Source organism: Lemur catta, chromosome 7 (assembly GCF_020740605.2).
Source record: "Lemur catta isolate mLemCat1 chromosome 7, mLemCat1.pri, whole genome shotgun sequence".
In the NCBI taxonomy this organism is placed as follows: Eukaryota; Metazoa; Chordata; class Mammalia; order Primates; family Lemuridae; genus Lemur; species Lemur catta.
In genome coordinates, this window is record NC_059134.1 from 77,057,550 (window position 1) to 77,076,255 (window position 18,706).

At 33.0% G+C, this 18,706-nt stretch overlaps 1 protein-coding gene across 1 annotated transcript in view; it reads left to right on the forward strand.

Annotated features, from left to right (window-relative positions):
* Positions 1-18,706, forward strand: part of LUZP2 (leucine zipper protein 2) — a 384,944-nt gene that overhangs the window by 307,708 nt on the left and 58,530 nt on the right. Inside the window, exon 6 of the mRNA XM_045556578.1 lies at positions 14,587-14,661. Within this exon, the coding sequence (XP_045412534.1) occupies positions 14,587-14,661 (75 nt within the window). The remainder of the gene's footprint in view (positions 1-14,586; positions 14,662-18,706) is intronic.

Consider the following 18,706-nt stretch of genomic DNA (forward strand, 5'->3'; position numbering starts at 1 on the left):
CATTTCAGCATTAATTGCCAGATGCCACTGGCAAGAAGCACATTTCCCTGAATAGACTCCTATTTGCCAGTTCCAGAGATTATCAGTATAATTGGATGTCAAAACGGATCCTTTCCGCATCTTTCTTCACTCCTCCCTGATGTTTTCATAATGGGAAAAGCTGAAAGGAATGAAGTAGGTGATCTTACATATTCTGGAACTGAAGAACCTACAATAAGATACAGAGAGAAGTTTCCAATAAGAGTGTATATTTATTTATAACCACACAGAAAAGTTATTGTAAAATTTTCCTTCTACATATTTTTCTGCATGCTCACATTCTTTGTGTTAATTCAGGCTCTCTTTATCTTTCCTGAATCACTGATAGGGCTTCCTGTGTTCAGTCTTCTCCACCTTCAAGCTCTATTCCACACTGGCAAAAGGAGGGGAGTCTGTTTAAATTTCAAATTTGCCTGTTTTTCCTCTCCTAAATTCACCATTACCTTTCCAAACCTTATAGAAATAATTTCATCCTCCTTAGTAGATCTTGCAAGGCTCTCTATGAACAACCCCTAACTATCTCTTCAGTCTTATCAGCACCAAACATTTGATAATAGATGACTTATATTTTTCATAGTTTTCCACTTCTTATCTCTGTTGTTTTTCTAATATTTGTCGTCTTTTCCTGCCATGTCTTCCCAGGCATTCTTCACATTACGAATTCTTATCAATTTTTAAAAATAATTTTATTGAGATATACTCTATATCTCATATGAGTATACTCTATATCTCATGAGATATACTCTGTATACTACTATACAATACATCTTATTTAAAATATACAATTCAATGGTTTTACTATATTCACAGGCTTGTGTGACCATCACTAGAATTCAATTTTAGAACATTTTCATCACCACAAAAAGATGCCCATGTTCATTGGCACACATTTCTTATTCTCCTTTTCCCTAGCCTTAGTCGACAAATAGCCTTATTTTTGTCCTTGTAGATTTTCATATTTTAGACATTTCGTATAAATAGAATCATACAATATTTAGTATTTTGTGACTGGCTTATTTCATTTAGCATATTTTCAAAGTCCATTAATGTTATATTAATAGCATGTATTAAGACTTCACTTTATTGTCACAATATTCCATTGGATGGATGTATACATTTTGTTTATCCATTTTTTAGATTATGGACATTAGGTTGCTTCCACTTTTTAGATATTAAAAATAATGCCAAGACAAAATGTATTTGGTTCTTACTTTTTATCCAGTATAACAATTTCCACTTTGTGATTGGATTATTTAATCCAGTCACATTTTATGTTATTATTGATATAATTGGACGTGTGTGTCAATTTTTTCTTTTGGTTTTAAATGTCTCATGACTATTTTGTTAATCTGATGTCATTATCCTGCTTCTTTTGTATAATGTGATGCTTTCTAATATAACATTTTAATTCCTGTCATTATATTTAAATTTTTGAGCTATATTCTTAATGCTTCCTCTAGAGCTTACAATATATTTCTTAAATGATCAGAGACTACTTCAGATTTAAACTAACTTACTTCCAGTGAAGGATAGCAAGCTTATACCTATACAGCTCCTTCTTCCCCCATTTTCCCTTTTCTAATATTTTTATATATACTAAGACTTTGTATATTATCTTTTGTCTTTTAAAGAAGTTGAGAGAAAAAGGTAGAATGGGCCAATCATCATAGTTTACTCCTGGTAATTCTAGCACTTTGGGAAGCCAAGAAGGGAGGATTGCTTGAGGTTGGGAGTTAAAGACTAGCCTGAGCAAGAGCTAGACACCATCTCTATAAAAAAAATAAAAGAATTAGCTGGCATGTGCCTGTAGTCCCAGCTAACTGGGAAGCTAAGGCAGGAGGATGGCTGGAGCTCAGGAATTTGAGGTTACAGTGAGCTATTATGACACCACTGCACTCTAGTAGAGGCAACAGAGCAAGACCTTGTCTCAGACAAAAAAAAAAAAAAAAAAAAAGGTAGAGTAAGTATATAATTTTAGAATTTGCTTTTTTTTTCTTTTTTTAATTCAAAATATTATGGAGGTAAAAATGTTTTGGATACACAGATTGCTTTTGTAATGCTTGAGTCACAATTATAAGTGTGCCCATCACCTAAATATTGTTCATTGAACCTGTTAGGTAGATTTTCACCCCTTCCCTTCCCCCTCCTCCCCCCTGCTTGATTTTGACTAAGTTTTACTTCCCTCTGTGCTTATTTACAATTTCTGCTTCTCTTTATTTATTCCTGTGAATTAAAATTTAAACTATTGTTACTTTGTTACTCCAATTCAGTATTTTCCACATCTTCTGTGTGCTATTACCAAATATATTATATTTCTATATATCATAACTATATATTTGTGTATCTCTAGATATTACAACTACATAATTACATATCTCCCTCTATATATACAGTGCGTGTGTGTGTATCTCCATGTATACATATTTATGCATATATAGTTGTATGCAATTGTTTTTAATGACTTTTAAGAAGAAAACATTTCTCTAGAGAAATAGAACAATAGGAAATATACATGTGAGTATGAAAGTTCATGGTGTACTTCTGGTGTGAGTCCAAACACCTGAGAATCAGGGAAGCCAATGATGTAAATTCCACTACAAGGGCAGGAGAAAACAGATGTTTTAGCTCAGCAGGCAGGCAGAAACCAAAGGGGGTGAATTTCTCTTTTTGTTTTATTTAGGGCTCAAAGGATTGGATGATGTCAACCCACATTAGAGAGTGGGATCTACTTTCCTGAGACCACCAATTCAAATGTTATTTTCATTTAAAACACCTTCACAGACACATCCAAAAATAATGTTTAATTTGGGCACCCTTTGGCCCAGTGAAGTTGACACACAGATTAAACATCACACTATATGCACAGAGATATAGAGCTAGAGATAGAAATAGAGATGGAAAGATATCATTGGACCTCTCTCTCTCTCTTTCTCCATCTCTCTCTCTCTCTCTGTCTCTCTCTCTCTCTCTCTCTCTCTCTCTCTCTCTCTATATATATATATATATATATATATATATATATATATATATATTTGGAGAGAGAGAGAGATCTAACAGATTTTTATTGAAAAATATAAGCTAAGGCAATTCCAAATTGTATTGTTTTTCTCTTTATTAATATCATTGGTTGTACTAGTTTAATTTAAACTGTCACATTTATAAAATGTTTTCAGTATACTGACGTTGAAGTACTTCTGTTTTGGAATATACGGGGCTGAACATAATTAAATGTGTATGTGTGTTGTACTGGGGCATGCTGGGGTAGAAATTATCTTCAAGAACAATATTTCATGCTTCCTCTGGGGAAGTAGTTCTTAATGCTAGACTTGTTTCAAAATTTATGTGTAGATATTTCTTGAGCTTTATTTTTTTGTTGGGAGAATTTTTATTACTGTTTAAATCTCACTACTCATTATTGCTCTGTTCAGGATTTCTGTTTCTTCCTAATTCAAGTTTGGGAGGTTGTGTATTTCCAAAAACTTATCCATTTCTTCTAGATTATATAGTTTGTATGCACAGAGGTTTTCATAGTAGTTTCAGGTGATATTTTGTATGTCTGTGGTATCAGCTGCAATGTTCTTTATCATTTCTGATTGAGCTTATTCGAATCTTTTCTCTTCTGTTCTTCATTCTTCTAGCTAGTGGTTTATCAATTTTGTTAATCTTTTCCAAAAACCAACTTTTTGTTTCATTGATCCTTTTTATTTTTATTTTTTTGATTTCAACTTTGTTTAGTTCTGCTCTGATCTTTGGTATTTTTTTCTTCTGCTAGTTTTGGGTTTGGTTTGTTCTTTTTCTAGTTCCTTGCAGTATGACATTACATTGTTAACTTGTGATCTTTCTGGATTTTTTTATATAGGTATTTAGTGCTATAAATTCCCACTTAGCATTGCTTTTTCAGTATCTCAGAGATTTTGTTGGTGTGTGTTGCTTTTGTCATTCAATTCAAACACTTTTTAAAATTTCCATCTTGATTTTGTCATTGATCCAAGGATCATTTAGCAGCAGGTTGTTTGATTTCCATGTATTTTTGTAGTTTTGAGAGATCCACTTGGAATTGATTTCTTATTTTATTTTGCTATGATCTGAGAAGGTACATTGTATAATTTCAAAGTTTTAAAATTTTTTGAGACTTGTTTTGTGGTCTAACATAAGATCTATCTTGGAAAATGTTCCATATGCTGATGAGAAGAATACTTGTTCTCTAGTTTTGGTGTAGCATTTTCTATAAGTGCCTGTTAGGTCCACTCCTTTTTAAGTCCAGTGTTTCTTTATTGATAGTGGAGTGTTGAAGTCCTCAGCTATTATGATATTGCTGTATATTTCTGTCCTTAAGTCTAGTAGTATTTGTTTTATGAATCTTGCAGCTCCTGTGTTAGGTGCATGTATATTTAGGATTGTTATATCTTCTGTCAAATGGAACCCTTTATCATTGCATAATGACTATCTTTGTCTACTTTTGCTGTTGTTCATTTAAAATCTATTTCATTTAATATAAGAATAGCTACTTCTTTTTCCTTTTGGTTAATATTTGTGTGGAATATTTTTTCCACCCCTTTACCTCAAGTCTATGAGAACCTTTATGAGTTAAATGAGTTTCTTGGAGATAGCATATATTTGGGTTGTTTGTTTTTATCCTATATGCCAATCTATATCTTTTAAGTGGGGCATTTAGCCCATTTACATTCAATCTTAATATTAATAAGTGAGATACTGTACCAGTCATCATTGTGATTGCTTCCTTTATTTTCTCTCTTATGTTAATGTTTTATAAGGCTTGTGAGTTTTTACTTTCAGTTGATTTTACATTGGTTGGTATTGATTTCTGTGTTCAGTATATAGAGCACTTTTAGGATTTCTAGAAGGACAGGACTAATGATGACAGATTCCCTTAGTGTTTGCTTGTCTGAGAAAAACTTTATTCTTTCTTCATTCATCAAACTTAGTTTTGCAGGATATAAAATTTGTGGCTGACAGTTATTCTGTTTAAGCACACTAAAGATAGGACCCCATTCCATCCTGGTTTATAAAGTTTCCTCTGAGAATATCTGCTATTACTCTGATGGGTTTTCCAAAATCATTGAATCCCAGAAAAAGCCACATGAGATTCTGCCTCAAAAGGTTTGAGTTAGAGAGTGGATACTTTCATATACAGAGATACTGATCTAATAATTCATGATTTAAATGTGTAGAGATGCACAGGTAAAAAATGATCAAAATATTTTGAAATAGTTTGCAAACTTGTTGCTTCTCTTACAGAAAGAAATCAAACATTGTCCCTTTATTGTCTGAGATAAGCTTAACATAATTCTTCTTTGTATCTTATATATCCACTTTACAATATTTGGACAGTGTACTGTGTTGGATAGTGAATGGGTGGCTGCATGATGGATGGGTAGAAGAATGGAGAGATGGATGAATGAAAATATGTGGAATAGTTGGTAGGTTAGTAGAAAATGCACAGATAATATGATATAATGTGTGCAAGTAAAAACATAAATGTGAATGGATGGGTTAAGAAGGAGCTAAATTGATGAATGGTAAGATTAACAAATGAATGGATGAATGAAGGAAATAATACAGGGCACAAAAAGGAAAGGAAGAGTAAAAATAATGCCTCCTTGTTCTTTTTATATACCAAATTGCCCATAAAATTTTTTCTCATGCTTAGTAAAAAATATGTAGTTTAGAAGAGATTTCATTTATTGATTATCCAGTTGTGAATGCCTCAGAAATAGATCATGATCATGACACAGGATACACTATGCCCTGTGGAGGCTAAGTAGATAAAGCAAAGTGACAGCTCTAAGACAGGAAAAATAAACATTTGACCTGCATTTTGACAGATACAATTTGAAGGGATGCAACTCTCTAACTTTAAGGCTAGACTAGTGACATATGAGAAAACCCAACAGAAATTAGGCAGGTTGTTTTTTGTCTTTAGAGAAGCAAACAGCTACTGAATTGAGTTACAAAGAACAATTTTTGTTGAAACCAAAGCTATAGATTTAAATTCCAGATAATTATCCCAAAGGCAAAAAAAAAAAAAAAATGTGCATCAGCTTTTTCGTTTTGTTTTTTGCATTCATTACCTCATTTAAACCTGAGAACAACCCTTTGAGTTACATAGTTTAGTGCTATTTTTTTTTTTGAGAAGGAAATTCCATTGAGGGATTTAATTATCCTTCTAAGATTTCCAAAACTATAATATACCTATCACATGAAAAATCCATTTATCAAGACATCCGTAAGAAAGCTTCCTATTTTCTTTCTGAATTATCTGTGGTAGTTTCATGAAGCATCTCAGGTGAAATCCCTAGTTTGCATTTAAACATTTTTGTTCATTTTTGTTAAAGAGAGAGAAGGAGTAAGTTTCGTGTCTCATTTCCATTTACAATCATTTGGGATGCAATTAAGCCCTAAAAAGCATAATAACTAGGAACAAAACATGCATCATCTTATGCAACTTTCCAAGAATATTCATAGTTAGGTCAAAGGTGGGAATCAGGTGTATAGGTACCAACTGTCAAATATTAGTAAGGCAACCTTGGTCCATACAGACTGTTTAGCCTCTTTACAGTTCTCTTGCCTTCTTGATTAAGTGGCTATGATAATAATATTTATTAAAATAGACAATACACTAAAATGTCAGCATTCTTCTTGGAATGTGGTGAGTATTCCATAAATTTTTACAATGATACTATTATACCATTTTGTCCCAGATGAAAAACTGAGAATTTAAGAAAATAAGGACCTTGTCCATAGTCTCAAAGCTACTAAGTAGAAAAAGAAGGACCAAGACCAAGATGATTAAGTTATATTTTAGTGTTCTTTCTAATACCCCTAATTATTAACATTTAATTTATTGTATATATGATTAGATAAACATCAACAAAGTTTTATGTGATTGTTCCATATAGATTTATGCTTAGGAACCATGTGCATTTTATTCTTATGTATGGCTTTAGTCATTATCCTAATTAGCTCAAGTAGAATATATTTAAGCAAATAAAAAATAAGATTTGTGCTATTACATATCAGTAGGTCTTTAATCAGCCTTTCCCATACAGTAGTATAATCTGAGAATTATTTTTTTGTATCATGAAAACAAATCCTACAACCTTCTTGTCCCTCTAAATGTAATAAAAGTATATCAGAATTGGAAATCTTTACCAGATCTTTATACCATTCTCTATTTTAGTACATACTTTATTTAAAATGGGAAATAACTGCTAGTTTTTTATTTATAACATCCTCCACTATAGTACATATTTCTTAGAGGATAGGATCTGTACTTTATATATTTATATAACCATTATAACTTACAAGTTGACTGGCACATGGTAACTAATTCATAAATATTTGTGGAATTAACCTCAATTGATTTGGATACAAGTTATTTCACTAATAATTCACTAGATGTATTTACTGGTATCTGATATTTGGGAGACCCTTAGATCTGACAATAAGAAGACCAAATATTAAATAATGCAGAAGCAGCTTGATTATAAAAAAATGAGAACATCTACCTTTTTTCATAATATAAATTATTATTGGTACCATCACCATTGTTATTATTATCATTTACAAAACACCAAATATGTATCCTGATCACATGTAAAAAAGTCTTTCTAATCCTTACAAAGACATTCTAAAGCATATTATAATGTGAAGATAATACATTCAATCAACATTTTTGAGAGCGTAATATTGCCAGGCAGTTTTCAGTTTGCCTACATGATTCATTAGTGAACAAAAGTTCAATACTTTAGTAGAGATTACATTTAAGTGGATGTAAGAGGCAATATTCAATAAACAGAAAATAATTTATGTAGTATATTAGAATGGTAAGTGCTATAGGAAAGAGAGAACATAGAGAGGAATGGGGAATTTGGAATTCCAGGTGGGGAGTCAGGCAGTTTACAATGTTAAGCATCTAGAATGAGCGTCTTTAAACAGGTAGCACTCGAACCAAGAGCCAAAAGAGATGAGGAATTTAAGATGTGAGGGATTCCAAAGGGTGGTCTTGAAATCACGAATATTTGAGTTTTATTTTATTTATTTTACTTACTTATCTATATTGTTTGCTGGACTTCCACAGACTTTTGCTTGTGTAAATAATGAAAAGAATACCTTTTGCCCCACTGTTTAACTATGAAATATATTTGCATATTGCTTAGAATTTGACTTGCATACACTAAGAGTTATTTAATGTTTACTAAAACATAGAATATACTAATAAAAGTAGCTCATGTTGCATACAATTACATGAGAAATGAGATATTGTCATAGGTCAGAGAGCTCTTTTGCCCATCCCTGGGGACCTCATATTTCTAGGGCTTCATTATTCCCTGGTTAAGCATATTTGTTCTCTGTAAAAAAACATGCAAAATTCTATGCCTTTTGTTTCAACTTATAAATTTAAGTGAAAATGACAAAGAAGTCTTTTGGGAAATAGGATATGGGAATACATTAAAAATAACTGCTGAAATGCATTAAAATAAATTTAAAGGAAAAAATATACATTTAGAGTGGTAGTGAATTTGACAAGCTGGTTTGTAGATGTTTCAATGTTTGCTGCTTTCAACAAAATTTGCTTAGTGAATACAATTTTTGAGAGGATGTTTGGGATAAGCATCTAGTGCAGCTGCTATACAGTGGCAGTGACAAAATTAAACAATTGGCTTAATCCAGCCTTCAGATGGCAGAAATATTTGCACAAATTGCCCCAGGGGACCATGATATTCAAGCAGATTCAGAGAAGGGGAAAAAAAAGTACCAGTAGGAAATATTTCCACTGACTTAATCCTGACATCTAAAAATTTTGTCCTGGATTATATCCACTGTCCCTCAGCACACTTTGCATTAATGTTAATAAATCATTGATTCCCGGGCCTGTTAGAAGCAAATGCAGCCATTGTTTGCCATGTCAATTAACTGTCAGAGAAAATAGATTTAGATGATGGATTGAAAAGCAGCATTCCTTGGACTGTTCAATTAAGGACCTGAAACGTTCAAAATGTTTAAGTAGATACAGAGTTCTTGCAAATAAATACTGAGGCTTTTCAGAAACAAACAAAAAACTTTAATGTGTTATGGAGGAATATAAGAAACCTTGTTTCTTAGTACAGTATGTGGCACCCACATCAAATTTATTCATTTGATCCTTCATTCATCCAATAATAATTAGGCATCCACTCTGTACTTAGCACTATTCTGACAATTACTGCTTCAATGCTTAGCAAAACAAATCCCTATTGTGAATGAGTCTATTGCTTGGTGAGGGAATGAGATATTAAACGGACACATAAATTAATAAATGACAATTGAAATAAGTAGAAATGGAATTTAAACAGTATGTATTAATATAGCCATACAAATTGTTCAACTACTAAAGCCCTACCATACCAGCTTGTAAATAACCATTGCTTTCTTTATCCAGGCCCATCTCCTGGCATTCTTCACTTCTTGCTGACACTTAGCTATCATCAAGCAATAAATGACATCCACCTATTATAGCACAATGGCTTTGCCATCACACCTAGATATCCTTGCAAGACTCCACATAGGTCAGAAAAGAAAGAGTAACCTGTAGTTTAACTCAAATGTTGGTGGAATGTGCTGTGAACCTCAATGGAACATAGAATGGTAGGTAGTCATGTTAGGAGATGTTACAAGACTGTTTTCATCTAACTTCTTATCTTAGAGGAGGCTGCCATGAAGCAATTTCTTATCTCTTGTGCCAGTGAGGCATGGGACTTTCCACATTGTGCCTCTCCCCCTCCTTTGCATACAGATGTAGATTATACAAATGCTTGGCTGTAGTTTAGAGTTGGATCCACAATTGCAGGGAGACCCATCACTTGTGTTACTTGTCATATGGCCTCCCTGATCTGTTGTCATCCAGAGAGATCAGGTATGTGGGTTGCCAAAACCATGCAGATCGTCCTTATGCTGTCAGTGTATGTAATAAACTGACCAAATAGATTTGGGCTCATTGCATCTTTCCTGGCTGAATCTATTGGAGTGTGGCAAGCCAGCGTAGGAGCTTGCACCATGCTGCTGCTTAGAGACTATTTAACAGCTTGAAACCTGTCAAGCAGAAAACTCTCCCTGCTCTAGCATTCAGGGAAGAGTCAGATTTTATTGGTTTCTGTCCATACCATACAAGTCATTTTATATTGTGAATATCATAACTGGTAGAACTAATAGGAAGAAAAATATAATAGTCCACAAGAGAATATAACAAAGATGCTAAAATTATATTTGTAACTCAAAATGGATCCCTATGAGAATTAAGATTTCAATTAGGGTTTAAGGATGAGTAGGACTTGATAAGGGGGAATAGGGTAGCAAATAATTTTCCACAACTCTGGGCAGAAAAGTACATGAGAACATTTAGAGGCGTGTGAAGAACATTTTTCATTGAATGAACTGTAAAGAAGGCAAAAGATATATTACATAATGCACTTAGATCAAAATATCTCCTCTGACAGCTAGCAAGACACTGGTAATTCCACCCATAAAAATAGATTTCTGAGACTTGAAACAGAATACCAGTAAAATTTTATTGTCTCACTCTTCGAAAGACTTATTGATGGTTTTAGTGGTGAATACAGAAATATTTAAGAAGCCCTATTTTACTATGAGACTCATAGAGATGTTACATTATGTTGTGTAGTATTTGTAACTGATCTCATAATGAGTGTTAAAAATAATATCTGGAAGATGAAAATGTGAGAAAAGGAATGAAGAAAGCAAGGAAGGGAGGGAGGGATGAAGAGAGGGAAGAAAGGAGGAAGGGAGAAAAGGAGAAAGAGAGGGAAGAAGGTCTTCTATTTTAGAGGAGTATAAAATTTACAAAATGGCTAGCATTTATTAGACCTGCAGTAAATATCTGTTGGAAGATTAAATGAGAGAAGAGAAAAATATAGTGAAGAAATTACATGTAAAGATACATATCATAAAGAAATCAAATGAAAATTTTATAATTGGAACTAATTAACCCTGACAGTATATAAATTCCAAATTAACAACATACACCTGTGATGTGACGTCACACAGTCCTCCAGAAAAACTCACTTTTTGTTGGCTTGTTCAGGGGAGTTTGAATGAAGTTGGTCAACACATTCTAGACTAATTGCATGACCAGGAATAGAAGGCAATACTATTATTGGCCTACCTTGAGTAAGGTGGATTGCCAAAGTAATAGGCACTAAAGATTGTGTAGAGACTATGCAAAGCCTCAAATTGAATATGAAGGAGTTCAGATTTTATTGTAAAGATAATAAAAAAGGCGTAAAGTTGTTTGGTCAAGAGGAAACTGATTAAAACAAAGTTTCATAAAAACCAAACATCTTGAAGCATGCAGGATCACTTCCTGGAGGAGACAAAGGGAGACAGGAAGAGACTCAAGGCAGAGAACATAATGAACCAGCTGCAGCAGTGTAGCCAAGAGTGGAAATAGGGGATGGATGGAGAATGGTGTCTGAATAGAAACCTCCAGTAATCCTCCCACCACACAAAGACAAATTAAACAAATATCAATGCAAGAAAGCACTTTCAGAACTAAAAATCAGGCGAGTGATCATAATACCTGGTTGTAACTTTATATTAAGGAAAGAGGCACTGAAGAGGGCAGAAAAGACACTCTAGCATTGCCTATGTGACTACTCCCCCATCCCCATAAAGGACCATGCCAGCATGCCAGGTAGAGAGACCATTTGTGTGCCCAGGAGAGAGAGTGAAGTGATTGTGGGACTTTGCATTGGAACTCAAGACCACTCTGTCACAGGGAAACAAAACACAGGGCAGAATTCTATCAGTGTCCATGGAGGGAGCATTTAGACCAGTCCAACCAGAGGGAAATCCACTACCCCAGTGATAGAAATCTGAGTTCTTGCACCATTTATTGAATAGAACTTCTTTCCCCTACTGTATGTTTTTGTCTGTTTTGTCAAAGATCAGATGGTAATATGATGATGGTTTCATATCTGGGTTCTATGTTCTGATCCATTGGTTTAGGTCTCTGTTCTTTTGCTGTATCATGCTTTTTTGGTTACTATAGCCTTGTAGTATAGCTTGAAGTCTGGTAAAGTGATTCCACCCAATTTTTTATGTTTGCTTAAGGTTGCTTTAGCTATTCAGGGTCTTTTCTGTTTCCATATGAAACATAGAATTATTTTTTCTGGATCTGCAAAAAATGATGTTGGTACTTTAATGGAGATTACATTGAATCTGTAAATTACTTTGAGTAGTATAGACATTTTAACAATATCGATTCTGCCCATCCATAAGAATGATATGTTTTTCTATTTGTTTATATCCTATTCAATTTTCTTCCTCAGTGTTTCATAGTTCTCCCTGTATAAGTCTTTCACCTGCTTGGTTAAATATATTCCTACTTATTTTATTTTCTTTGTTGCTATTGTGAAAGGTATTAAGTCTTTGATTTGATTCTCAGCTTGATGATTGTTGGTGTATAGGAATGCTACTGATTTGTGTATATAAATGGTGTTGGGAAAATTGGATAGCCACATGTAGAAGACTGAAACTGAATCTGTACCTCTCACCACTCACAAAAATTAATTCACGATGAATAACAGACTTAAACCAAAGGTATGAAACTATAAGAATTCTAGAAAAAGTGGTAAAAAAAAAACTCTTATAGATATCAGTCTAGGCAAAATATTTATGAGGAAGACCCCAAAAGCAATCCCAGCAACAACAAAAATAAATAAACTGAAGCTGATTAAGTTAAAAAGCTTCTGCTCAGCCCAGGAGATGATCGATAGAGTGAATAGACAACCTACAGAATGGGAGAAAATATTTACATGCTATACGTCCAATAAAGGGCTAATAATCAGAATCTATAAAGAACTCAAGCAAATCAGCAAGAAAATATCAAACAATCCCATTAAAAAGTGAACAAAATATGTGAACAGAAGCTTTTCAAAAGAAGAGAGACTAATGACTAATAAGTATATGAAAAAAATACTCAATGTCTCTAATCATGAGGGAAATGCAAATCAAAACTGCAATGAAATGTCCCCTAACCCCAGTGAGAATGGCTTATCAAAGAAAGACTCCAAAAGCAGCAGATGCTGGCCTGGATGCAGAGAGAAAGGGGCACTTATCAGGAAAATATGATCTCACAAAATACACCAAATAAGACAGCAATGACCAATCTTGTTCAATGTGTTCCTAGAAAATGTAAAGTAATGAAATCCTGGGAATGGATGACAATAACATTTTCAAGGAAAATTTGCTATTTTCACTGGAATTCATTCTTTCTGCCCTGATAAAAGTTTCTTGGATTGATATATTGTTTCCTTTTATGATATGTTTCTAGCAGGTAAAAGGAACTATATTCCTCATCAAATATTTTTGTATCACTATAGTCCTGGCACTATTAAGTATTATTATCTTCATCTTTACAGAACAGGAAACTAAGGCATGGGGAGGTTATATTCAAAATTAGAAAAGTGTAAGAACTAGTACTCAAATTCTAGAGGTTGAGCTCTTAAGTTCCATCTCCTACCATCTCTGTTCTTTTGTATCTTTAAAGTAAGGAACAACAATGTTGAAATAATGTGAAGCTTCAAAAGCTAGCACTTTCTCTGACATATAGAAAAAAGGGGGATGATGCATAAGTAATCTTGATATAGGAAAATGGACCCCCAAACAAAGATCCAGCCCAAAGGCCAGATGGGTTCTTGTCTTCACGCAAGAAAGAATTCAAGAGCCAGCCAGCCAAGAAGTAAAGCAAAAGTAAATTTATTGAAGTAACAAAGAAAGAGATGGGAGGCTTCCCCATAGGCAAAGTGGTAACTGCCCCTTAGAAGAAGAGACAGTAGCACTTTGTAAGTTTTCAGGGTCTTATTTTATGGTTTTTATTTAATTTTATGTTAAGTGGAAGAAGGATCATTCATAAGATTTCCAGGAAAAGGGTGGGAAGTTCCTGGAACTAAGGGTTCCTCTCTCTTTTTAAACCACATAGGGTAACTTCCAGAGTTGCCATGACATTTGTAAATTGTCATGATGCTGGTACGAATTTCTTTTAATATGCTAATATATTATAAGCAGGGCATAATGAACAGTGAAGATAACCTGAGGCCATTTTTCGTGCCGATGCTTTTTCTATTAATAGCTAGTTTTGCTGGCTTCTCTAATGCATTCTGTTTTATCAGAGACCTTGGTTTGGACCTTCTGACTCCTTATCCAGCAGGACCCGATGGTTCCCTATCTCATTCCTATATATTTATGGCAGATAATGTTTCTACTCATAAAATGGAATACATGCAATTTAATATTAGTTTGGAGTCCCTCACATTCCTCCTACTTATTCATTGACTTAAAACAAAGGTCAAACATCATGGAATATAGTATTTTCAACCTGAAATATAAATGAATCTCACAAGGCATATTTTTTTCCTTTTTAGTCTTTTTTTTTTTTTTTTTTTTTTGGTCAATGAATGAAAGATGCTTAAAGTAGAGGGGGAGCTTATAGAATTTACTGAAAGGATTTGCCTTTCCTTTATTTTACAGGCCCAACAGCTTACTGATCTGGAACAAAAATTAGCTGTAGCCAAAAATGAACTGGAGAAAGCAGCTCTTGACAGGGTAAGTCTATATCCATGAACTATCACAATTTTGGTTTTAGCAGAAAAAGCTAGAGTATATTCATTGCTTCCCTTGACTTATTAATATAATTTCAGATGCTGTGCATATACGTTGGTTATAGCATTCATGAATGTATGATATTCCCTTTGAAATTCAATTCTTGCCATTTTTTTGCTGCTACAGCAAATTGACTGCAGTTTCAGTCTTTGTATGTTTAAGGTTTAATTTTTTGCCTTACTGGTACAATTGTTCTATAACACAGTGAATAAACATACTTTAAAGCACCAACTAAGGTGCCTAAGATATCATATGTTAACTCTGGAAGAATGACTTATGAAGAAAGTGAAAGTAGTCATTGACATCAGGTTGTTATAACCAGTTTTTAAATGTATGTGTCTTAGAATTTGTACTTATCCATTTCTACTTGGAAACATGCACAAGGACATTAAATGTAGCAATGTTTGTATTAAGGATAAATGAAAATAACTAACTTCTTACTATTAGGAGAATGAATGTATATATTTTGTATTTTTCTATACTGAAATTTTGAAATGGTCATCAAAATTTAATGTTAATGAATGCACATCATATCATCGACAACATATGTTGAGTAAAAAAATCAGGATTATATGTATAATATCTGACAATTGTTCAAATATACAAAGCACATTTCTAATAATTACAAATCATATAAATAGACAACATAGAAAGATAAATACACATAAAATTTATTGATACAATTGCCACTGGGGAAAGACTGAGTAAAGTGACACTAGGGATGATTACAAAGAATGTTTCTACTATATCTCAAATATTTCATTCTCCAATAATTGTACATAAAATATTAAATAAATATTTAATCCATATAACTATGTATGTTGTATATACAATATATAGCTGTATTATGTATGCATACATACATATATTAGATAAATGTAATATATGTGCATATTACATTCATGTATGTTTACATATAATTTATATATTTAAAAAAATTATATAAAATATATATAATATACATATAATATATACCCATATATATTATATAATCAAATGATTATTTTTAGCATTTAATTCAGATTGATAATTACATGATATTTTTATATTGCTCTGTATATGCTCCTATATTTTTCAAAATAAGTTTTTTTTTAATTGAAGATAGTCTTCTATCTGCTATCAAGTGCTTTACATTTTTGTGATCATAGTTAGTAACAATTTCATTAAGAAATTAAGCAAGTGAGATTTGTAAAGAGAGGAGGTTTCTCTTAAATGCTAGTTTGAATCATAGGTGTTTGGGTATAGAAAAAGGAGATATAACATCTAATGCTGATTCGTTTGCAGCTTTTCTTATATCCTTCTCCCCACCCCTTATTATGGAGTGATGTTAAGGACCAGGCTAAAATTCTCCTTTTCAGGGACTTGCATCTCACATAGGCTCATTTCTTTACTTTGGTATGACCAAAACTTCATAGGTAACATAGTGAACTTAATAACAGTATATCAAGAAAGTGCTATAGTAAAGAAATTAGGACTTTTTGTGAATTCAAATAATATTCCCTCTTAAGGTTTAGAACTTTGCAACAAATGAGGATTGTGAATGAATAATTAGACATTTTAATACTTTACTCATTTGTGATTGTCTTATTATGTATTGATTTATCCAATTTATTAATATTCAATAGTTTTAGGGGAGCCTAGCTGCTTTGTGTGGACTAGACCAAGTATAATTCACCCTACCAAGATCCTATCTTTATAAGATATTTTTTTAATTATATAAAATATATTTATAACAATTTATGCTAGTCTCTGACTATATCCAAGTCATACTATGTAATATTAAGCTAATAAAAATGTGTCTCACCACATAAGCAGAAGTAAAAACAAAGACCATATGATCATCTCAACAGACATAGAAAAAGCAGTCAGCAAAATCCAGCACCCTTTCGTGATAAAAACCTTCAATGAACCAGGCATAGAAGAAACATGTCTCAGAATTATAAAAGCCATATATGACAAACCCACAGGCAACATCAACTGAATAGAGAAAAGTTGGAAGCATTCCGCCTAAATACTAAAACAAGATAAGGGTGCCCATTGTTACCACTTCTATTCAACATAGTACTGGAAATCCTAGACCAATCAGGCAAGAGAAAGAAAAAAAGGTCATCCAAGTTGGAATACAGGAGGTTAAACTATCATGCCAATGATATAATCCTGTATCCAGAAAATCCCAAATAGTCCACCGAAAACCTCCTAGAATTGATAAATTCAGCAAATTCTCAGGTTACAAAATTAACATACACAAATAAGTAGCATTTCTATATACTAATAACAGTCAAGCTGATAGTCAAATCAAGAAAGCAATACTATTTAAATAGCTGCAAAGAAAATAAAATATCTAGGAATATATTTAACCAAGGTGGTGAAAGATTTCTACAAGGACAACTACAAAACACTGATCAAAGGATTAATAGATGTCACACCCAAATGGAAAAACATCCCTTGCTCATGGATAGGAAGAATCAACGTTGTTAAAATGTCCATACTGTGCAAAGTTATTCAATGCAATCCCCATCAAAATACCAATGCCATCTTTCACAGATTAAGAAAAAAAATCCCAAACTTTACATAAAACCAAAAAAAGAGATTGAATAACCAAAGCATATTAAACAAAAGAATAAATATGAAGACATTGTGGAATAGAATACATAACCCAGAAATAAAACCAGATAGCTATGACCAACTGACCAACAAAGCAGGCAAAATCATACACTTGGGAAAGGATGCTCTGTTCAATAAATGGTGCTGGGAAAATTGAATAGCTACATGCAGAAGAGTGAAACAAGATTCATATTTCTTTCCATATACAAAAATTAAGTCAAGATGGATTAAAGACCTAAATGTAAAACCTGAAACCATAAAAATTCTGGAAGAAACCATAGATAAAACTCTTTTAGACATCAGCCAGCCTATGCACAGAATTTATGACTAAGACCCAAAGGCAAATACAGCAACAACAACAATAATTATATGAGACTTATTTATATTAAAAAAATTTCAACACAGCAAAGAAATAATCAACAGAGTAAATAGGCAATCTACAGAATAAATGGGAGAAAATTTGCAAATTATCCATCCAACAAAGGGCTAATATCCAGAATCTACAAAGAACTCAAACAAATCAACAAGAAAATAAATAAATAAGTAACCCCATCAAAAAGTAGACAAAAGACATGAACAGGTAGTTTTCAAAAGAAGAAAGACAAATGGCCAAAAAAAAAAAACCATGAAAAATTGTTTAACATCACTAATCATCAGGGAAATGCAAATTAAAATGATCACTATCAGAATGGCCATTACCATAAAAAAATCCCCCCCATAAAGTAAATGCTGTCATGGATGTGGTGAAAAGGAACACTTACACACTGTTGGTAGGACTGTAAATTAGTACCTAATAAGAAAAATAGTATGGAGTTTCCTCAAAGAACTTAACGTAGACTTACCATTCAATCCAGTGTTTCCACTACTATGGATTTACCCAAAGGTAATGAAGTGATCATATCAAAAAGACACCTATACTTGAATGTTTTTCACCAATATAATTCACAATAGCAAAGATGGAACTATCCTAAGTGTCCATCAATCAAAGTGGATAAAAAAATGTAGTGTATATGTATACATACACACATACACAGACACATACAAACCATGGAGTACTAGTCAGCCATAGAAAGGAATGAAATATTGTTTTTTGCAGTGACTTGGATAAAACTGGAAGCTATTATGCTAAGTGAAGTATCTCAGGAATGGAAAAACGAATACCATATGTTTTCACTAATAAGTTGAGCTAAATGATGAGTCCGCATGGTCATAAAGTGGGGTAAAGGACATTGGAAACTAAGAATGGGGAAGCAGCGAGGGGGGTGTGGGATAAAAACTTATCTATTGGATACTATGTACACTATTCTTGTGATGGGCACAATAAAAGCCCTGACTCCAGCATTATACAATGCATCCATGTAACAAGAACACTTGTACCCCCTAA